An 8,981-nucleotide genomic window follows, 5' to 3' on the forward strand; every position below is an offset into this window, starting at 1 on the left:
CGTGTCAATTTGCTTTTATGTAGCAAACGAGATGTTCGGTGGATTAAGTACTTTTTCAAAGCTAATTTTTGACCATTCATTTGTTCAGAAGCCATAGAATAAATTTTTATCGCAATCTTTAAAAGCTCGAGAGCTTCCGCCAGCAGGGAGATAAACGAATAGGAATACTTATCGTAAGTGTTAGCGGAGAATGAATGCTTCGTAAACTATAATAATATTTGATTATCACAACTGAAATAGTAAATCTAATATACTTTTATTTACCAAAGTTGTCTATGGAAAAGTAACCTTGAACTAACACGAATCAAAAAAAGAAGTTATACACGTTATCACACTGTTAAATAGATCAATAGAGTCAATAATATGAATTTCTGTTATCAATACCCAAACCTTATATAGTAATATTAGTATATAAATAGTAAAATTCGACTTAGTTTTTATTATATTTTTAGTCAAATTGCATAAGAGGAATTCTAAATTCTAAATTTAACTTAAGCGCTGAATTGTTGGTAAAACAACGCGAAGTGTGGGTATGACATGTGTAACTAACTGTAAATATTAATATACTAAACTTAAGTTAAACAAGTAATAACTTTTTAATAGGGCCAGGCCAATTATTAGATGCCCTATGACACTTTGCCTAGTACAACTATTCACTCGTTTCGCTAATAACACAAATGATACAAAAAACGACACACTATTTTCATGCAAAAAGATGCTTTTCATTAAAGCCGTTATATTGAAGGCTGGCCGGAGCATCATACTTCACAAAGGTTTTATTATTTTTCAATTTCCGTCATAAAACCACTAGAAAATAGACGTTTCCTCCATATAAGAGCTTTATTTTCATTTATTTCTAAATTCTCTTTAAATTGCTACTATGGACCAATTTTCATCATAAAATAAATATTAAATATTTACTATTCATGAGAAATTTTATGCAAGAAACGGAAGCCCATATCCCACGTTACTGTCATAAACATATTTTTATCGTAAAACATTAACAAGGAGGCCTTTTTGGCTTATAAGTGTTTGCACTTTCTGATAATCTTTGTATGGGTTGATATTCAAAAAACAGACTTACGTGGTCCAAATTCGCTTTTTTGCCAATTTATTATTACGAATCAATTTTCACCGTAATATATTGAAGATTATACTTTTTTCACTATAAAAAGGCTCGGCTTGGGGAGGAAAGACTATCTGAGAAATCATGTAAAATTGCAATTTTTCCATATTTTTCCCGATTTTTTCGTCTTGCATGTCAGTGTAGTAAATTTCATCAAAATATCTTAAAAACTGCGTCCTGTGAGTTGAACGCAAAAATACATGCGCACATTTCAGATTGATAGACGGACAGTTAAGCTCAGAACGATTCAGGGAATGATTCTGAATCGATTGATATAAAAAAAGATGCGTCTATCTTACATCGGCGTTACATACGTCCGCACAAACTTAACATACCCTTGCACCAAAAGTGGTGTAGAGTATAAATAAATGCCATTAAGCGTAAGGTAATGATAAGTAGAGTATATAAGACTGTCACTAAGAATTTAAAATAGTCTTGCTCCCATTGCCAAGTGTAAGGGTAGATTTGTATGAAAGACCGTGTAAATTGAAAACATTCGGTTGTTTAAACAATACCACGATTATATTTAATCTTTGCTCTCGTCAAAGATAGCAACATAGAATATTTCGAGGAAATTAAACCCGAAAAGTGCAAAGAAAGAGAAGTTAAAACGTTGAAGATGATCAAAATTTATCATTAAGTACCCTGCACGACTATTTTCTTTACAAAACATCAGAAATTAAACCTTTTTCCCATATAAATGTAAAAAAGGCCAGCCATCGTACGAACCCCTATGTATATTAGAAGGGCGTACGAAAAATGTTGTCTTAATTCAGCACAGTGAGTACAGATGTCGAATCATTACTATTCTGAATTAATTTTCATCATAGAGTACTAAAAATTAAGCCTCATTGCTATGCTTACGTTTGATAAGCCCGATCATATGAGAGGGTTTCAAAAAAAGTTGCTGCTTACTTTACAAATTGTCGGCATTCATTTAGTAGGCTGTTTTCGCCTACTAATTTTCACGGATTTCTGTTGCGAATTACTAAAGATAGAATTTTTTTTTTCTTTTCGTTTTCTTCGAGTTCTTCAATGTATGGCATCATATAAGGCGCGAGCGTGAGAGTGGTCTGATTCAGTAAATTTTCGGTATTCTCGTTCGTTGGACTAAAGCATTCCATTCATTGAAGCATTATTAAATTTGTTCCAAATATCTTAGGACGAATTGCGAATACATGAACAATTAACAGACGCAATAATGGATAAACAAGTTTAAATCAAATTCAGAACACGGTACGAAACCGATGCGATCGTATTCGAAAGTTGGCATAATTTAAGTTATACTAAGTGTGACATGCATCCGCATAAATATAATGTAATCTTAAACCAGAGGTGATGCAAAGATTTGAAAATTTTCTCATAACACACCCACTAACAGTGACCGATACCACCATGAATATAAACTCAGTTTAAATACGCGAAAATAATATGGACTGACATAATAATCTGAACAGCTGTAAAAAAAAAAAGAAGAAAATGATTACTAACTTACTTACCGGAAATTTTATTTTACTTCAATACAGTGTAGTCTAGCGGTATTGAATTCGCAATCCTTAACAGCTAACTGTAATTATAAATTTTTAAAAGAAAAATATTACAATTTATTCGAGGCTAGAATATGTGAGAAGAAAATTGATTACGTTAAAGAAACTTTTTCCTTAGGATTTCCCGCTTTTTTCTTAAGCGTTTCGAAAAGACTGCCTAAGGCAAATGAATTCTTGTTGCTAATATCTTACCTAGTGATTGAAAGCTTCTCTAACACACTGAGAGATATACCTAGAAAGCCCTTAGGTTCATTTATGAGCATTTCTAAACAAAATTACATTTGCGCAACTTTGTGGACACGATAACTAAATAGATGCGAGGCTGAAAGCGAATCGAAATTTTTGAATGCTTCTTCCAAGAAATGCCCACTAGAAAGAATTGGCAAAAAACTCGAGCCGTATTGCTTGCTGTTTTCTGAATGTGTTTTCGTAATGGCTTCTCTTCAGAGAAGCGATTATTAACCTGTTATTTTTCATTTATGAGAATGAGCCATCACTCTGGGAAAGTAAGTCTCTTATACGAAGTACAAAAAGAGAAAAGGAGGGCGAATGCAGCCTGAAAGGTGTATATCCGATCGCTAAGCGGTATATCTTTAACGATCGATTATTTTGTGAATTTTGGGCGTCTTTGTACGAATGGAAGGGCAAGCGAAATCATATACGTATCTTAAGATTTGATAGTTTGCGTCGCAGGTGGTTACATTTTTATCAAGAGTTAATATCCATTCCTTAATCTTTCTTCGTTTGCGTACTTAACAGCTTGAAAAATTACGCCTTTTACTAAGAATAGTTAAGTTTTTAAAGAATCAAATGAGATTATATATATTACTACATAACTATTTTGTGAAAAATTCCTGACAAAAATTTAAATTTGTCGGTTGATCTAAAATCTAACTAAGATTTCTTTTTCGCAAATACGTAAGTCTCTCGATATGAAACAGACAAGACAATGACTCGAGTTTCTTTAATATATAGGACGTCATTTAGTGTGATCGTTTAAACCCATAGTCATTCAAAATAATCATTTACGTGGAATCATTTTTGTATGAAATTTTGCAAAGGAACAGCGGAGGACTTATAAATGGAAACCAACCATAGCCCTGCAGATATTCATGTAATGAACTTTTAAAAATAAGGCGTTATACGGGGAGTATTCGAAAAAGTTGTTCGATCTCAACAGTTTTGAAAAGCATTCATAGTTAGGCCAAAAATTTCAAGGTCTCCGGTTTCCAAAAATTGCGAACTATAGGTTGAACAAAAGAAAGAACGAGAAGGACAAACGGACAGAGACGCTTAAAACAAAATCAGGAAGTGATTCTGAACAAAAGGTGGGCCTATCTTTAACTTAATCTCACTCTTGTGCCACAAATGTCGCAAAGTATCAAAAATTATTATTAAGAAAAAGTAATCGCGATGTCTACCGCAATCTATTTTAGAATTAACCCACTTCTAGACAGATAATATATCTTCATTCGAGTTATGTACAAAATAGTTTTAAACATTCTGTCTTCTTTGCCGTATGATAAATAAGCACAAAACCTCGCAAAGGTGAAAAGAAGAGAATTCTCCAGTCTTTTAAGTTTTATAATTTCCGAGCAACGAGCAAAAAGTCACAAATTTTTGTGAGAAAAAACGAAGTTGCGTTCAACTTATACGTCACTGCGGGCTTCTACTCCGACTAATTTGGCCCAATTTTAATATCATTCTGCGTGCACAAACTTCCAATGTTTCCACCAAATTTGTAGTCGATAAGTTCATTTTTGCAACCGGGAGAGTGCCAACAATACACACCATACGGGCGGACACACATGGCTTAATCAATTCAAAATTTCACACTGATCAGGAATATATATACTATTCAGGATCTGTGAAGACTCCTTCTGGTTGTGACATACATTGTACAGTTGTGGGTATAGAAAACAAAAAGATATAAGTTTTCGCACACTACAATATTGAATGGGCCGAGTTTTCCCATTTTCAGAATAAAAGTAGAAATCTACATATGGTGTACGTATTGTAACTTATAAGTAACAGGCAAAAAAACAAGGAAAGCAAAAATTTTCACGGTGCTTGAACATTGTAAGGCAGGTCGTAGGATCAGTCCGGGTAATTTCCAAATTTTTGCGAAAGGGGGAATGCTTGCCACAGATACCACACAGTTGGACAGGTGAAAATGCTTAGGTGCATTCCAAGTTTGAAACTGGATTTCCAAGCTTGCTTTTGCGCGTTATAAAGGCACTGAAAGAAAAGCTAATATATTGATGAACTATGATGTTAGGTAGGCGTGGGCAAATCTGAACATTTTTGGACAACTGCTACAGTATCACTCATAGAATATATATTGAAATTGTTGTACATTTATCTGCTGTACTACATTTTTAAGGTTATGTTAGGAAATTAAATTTATGCAATACTTACTATGTAAATTATTTTCGCGTTGAAGCACCAATGTAAAGAATTTCATTGATTTTGACCACGTTGCAATCAATCGGTTGGGAAATTTTATTTCCGCCTTTGCGATCTTCCAACAAAATATCATTCTTATATTGGGAATAAACATGTGTTATATTCTCTAACTTATAGCTTTTTGATGGTCGCACGCTGGTCTGTATATCGATCATGCTCTTTTTTGCACTGAAATAGTTCTGATAAGTTTTTGTAGGAAATTTTAATTGAAAACTCACGTTGTTTAAAATTTCTTCCCCTAATCTTTTTTACTAAAGACGCGTATATGTGGTTGAATACGTTAACTTTAGTATAAAAATATTGCTTTTTGTGTGATTGGCGAGTATTCGAACGAAAAAGTTCAATTTTCATCAATTTTCAACCAAACACTAGAAAATCTTCACCTCTCAATAAATAACATAAATGCATAAATTAATTTATCGAAAGTACTTTACATTTTTCCCTCGTATGTGTTATTTTAGAGATATTGTTGGAATTGTGCTGATGGCGGTTTTAGAAAATCCTGGAAAAATTTGTATTTCTGATGGATAAGTTTCGTCGAACTAAAACAGTGATAAAGCAGTTAGGAATTATTTATATGGCGTCTTTCAAGAAATGGTGTCATTTAAAGCTAAACGTACAATGCAGCCATTATTTTACTAGCGGCATGACAGATAGCGTATAGTATTAATTTTGAACTAAGAAAAGTCGGCCAACATCGTTCGATAAGGCCTTCACTCACTGCAACGTTTGAACCGGCAGCGTACCATACTGTCACAGGCTCTGATTGGAGAGGTTGTTTGACTATTTCTCCTGGGCTTTCGAAACTTATTACTCATGTATTTTTTGCATCCAAGCAGTGAATGTGTTTAAAATCTTCCTAACTCTCGCTTTTTGAATCGTACCGCAATGCGAGTGATACGTTGAGAGGTCACAAGCGGAGCGAAGTTGAATTTGAAATTTCTTGTTGAACGATCCTGCATTTTCTTTTGCTCCTTTTTATGTTACATTAAAACATGTGCTCTAATTCTAGTCGCACAGTGACAAATTCAAAAATGTTTAAAAGCTGTTTAAACTTTTATAAACAATTATTTACGGAGAGAAATATTTGTGCCTTATTTAAGAGGTAACATCACTCTAGCATTCTAAAAAGAACTGTATATTTAGTGATTTCTATCGAATGAAAGCAAAGATCTTAGAATCGAAATATTCTAAGAAGTTGTTAAGCACGTGTTCCAGTATGCAAAGAAAGAAGATGTATTTTTAAAATATATTAGAACATTGCAACAACAAGTCCATTCCCGCTAGACATTTCCCTTTGCGTCTTGTCGCAAGAAATCGGTACAAATTTGAATCGAAAATAAGAAAAAAAAAAAAGTGAAAGACAATCGCTTAACCAATACGCTTACAGCTAACAAACTTGGATGCTTGGGCACTGTAAAAATATTGGTTTTTATGTGAACATATTCGAAAGAAAAATTTCAATTTTCGGCTAAAAAATCCTATTCTAATTAGAGAGATTGCAAAAATTTGAAGTGAGGAAAAAAAGTGAAAATGGTTGGAATTGCGCTGACGACCGTTTCGGAAAATGCTGTTTCGAAAAGCAAGGTGCTTGAAGTTTCAAGTACGTGTAAATTGCTATAAAACTATGTTCGAAAGATCAAAGTTTTGGGCCATCTCAAATTTTCCCACGCTTACAGTCGCTTTCTTACATCATACTTTGCTGCATAAAGCGTCACTTAAGCCAACAAAAAAATGTTAATTTTCTGCAAAGTCGTGTGTACAAGTGCTTAATAAATGCGTTTTATTATACCAAATATGTACCGTATTGACGCATAACCGTCTGCTATTTTCGTACTTCCCGTAAATTTTGTGGTTATTTCTCCACGACGGAACTTCTTGAGTCTCTAGGCGACAAAGTGAATCAAGTGGTTTTTCCAACACGTTTATTTTATTGGCTTATTACACAAGATTTCACACATTTTAAAGGATGTGGTGTCAGAACCCTTTCGCATTCGATATAAGTTCGAAATTATAAAAAGTGAACGCATGGCTTTGTTTAAAATTGCGATGGGCTTTTATTACATTGAAATGCGCATCAGTGGTAATGAGTGTTTCTCTTCTTCTTTTGTCTCACTTTAAGACTTTGAAATCATATGGATGCAAATGGATGTCTTGTGGTCTAGTGGTTAGGATGCCCGTTATTTTACACAGGAGACCCAGGTTCGATCGTTGTACTTTACTGGTAACTGTACAACTGTACATTTTTGGGCAGCGAAGCGCGCATGTGCTTTGCTAGGTTGGTGAGGTCAACAACTCATTTGTGATCGAAGGGAAGGTTGTAGAAATTATTTTCTGTAGAGAACACTAATATTCGACTTGAGGAAGTATGGCTAATAAGGATACGTTCGCATACAAAATAATAATTTATTTTTGGTGCAAGTTTGCATCCAGAAGAAATTTCTGGGAAATATCTTAATTTTTTTGCTGCATCTATTCAAAGCGAATTTCCACCTTTTAAACTATACGTGTCACGAAATGACAAAGAGTAAAGTAAGAAAATTATAACTAAGATGAAAAACTCCTTCCAAACTTTTTATTTTTTTGACAAGAAACCCGAGTCTTTTCAAACCGATCTCACCTTCCATATCCATTTAAAGGTCATCTCGTCGAAGTTTCACTAATGTATTTTTGTGTAAAAATCTCCTTAAATGAACAGGAACGTTTTCTAAAGAGTCCTCTTGCCGGCTGAAAGAAATTAGGAAATAAGAAACAGAACGTTAGCTCGTAGTTTCCAGCAAAGATTGACCTTACGCGGAGACTTTGTTCGCTTGGGGAACAGACCGAAATTTCAAAGTAAAGTTTCTTGCAGCTTGAATGAGTTGTTTTTTGCCTCTTTATCGGAACTTTCAAAAGCAGCTATTAGGCGAACGAAATTTATTGTCTGATAAATTTTATAGTGAGGCCTCTACTTAAAGTCATTTTGATATTTGCGGCAAATTCTTGTGAAAGAGATTTTATAAAATTTTAAACTGAAAACACTGTTTTCCTCGGAACTTCGACATTAGGGTCAACATTCAATATTATTAAAAATGCAAAATTAAAAACAAATATCACTTAAGTTTTATTTGTTTGTTCATTTACATAGTTTTACACAACGTTGCCAACATATTAAAAACGGATAAAAAAAAAAAATCACACTTCAATTAAACATCAAAATATTCAAATTTTCTTTAATAAATTTAAACACTTATCCTGCTTTCAATTCTCCTTTTTTTAATCGCAGAAAATAAACTGTGTTGTTGTAAATGAGCTTTTTTACAAAACAAACAAAAAAAAAAAAAAATTTGCTTTCCTTCTGCATCAAAGAGTTTAAGAGCATGTTTGATTTTATTTTTCTCAACTTTTATTTACAAAAAAAAAAATAATAAAATAATAGTTATAAATATATATTAAAGAAATAAATAAATGAAAATTAAACACAATTTTAATATGCGCAAATAAAATTAATTGCATTCCGAATATTTGTTGCAGACAGCAAAACAGCGCAAACGGACGAAGAGAAACAGCGCGATCGTCAGCGTAGCGAACGCGAGGCTAAAAAGGAAGAACAAGACGCTTTAAATTATAAAGTAAATAAAAAAAGAACTTGAAACTTGTTTTGACTTTTATTAAGCATTTCTAAATATTTATATCGTTTCCAAAAACATAGAGAGAGAAAGAAGCACGTGAAGCACGTTTATTAGATTTAGAAATACGTCGACAACAGGAGCGTGAAAAGAAAAAGGAAGAGCAAAAAATATTGCATCAACAACATCAACAGCATCATCATCAACAACAACAACAACAGCAACAGCAACAGC

General features: G+C 33.3%; 1 protein-coding gene across 1 annotated transcript in view; it reads left to right on the forward strand.

The window, feature by feature from the left end:
- The window catches only part of LOC119637437 (transcription factor SPT20 homolog), a 30,788-nt gene that overhangs the window by 19,479 nt on the left and 2,328 nt on the right, over positions 1-8,981 (forward strand). The window contains exons 3-4 of the mRNA XM_038033457.1: positions 8,653-8,750; positions 8,831-8,981. Coding sequence (XP_037889385.1) covers positions 8,653-8,750; positions 8,831-8,981 — 249 coding nt within the window. The remainder of the gene's footprint in view (positions 1-8,652; positions 8,751-8,830) is intronic.

This window comes from Glossina fuscipes, unplaced genomic scaffold, assembly GCF_014805625.2.
Source record: "Glossina fuscipes isolate IAEA_lab_2018 unplaced genomic scaffold, Yale_Gfus_2 59, whole genome shotgun sequence".
NCBI classification, from domain to species: Eukaryota; Metazoa; Arthropoda; class Insecta; order Diptera; family Glossinidae; genus Glossina; species Glossina fuscipes.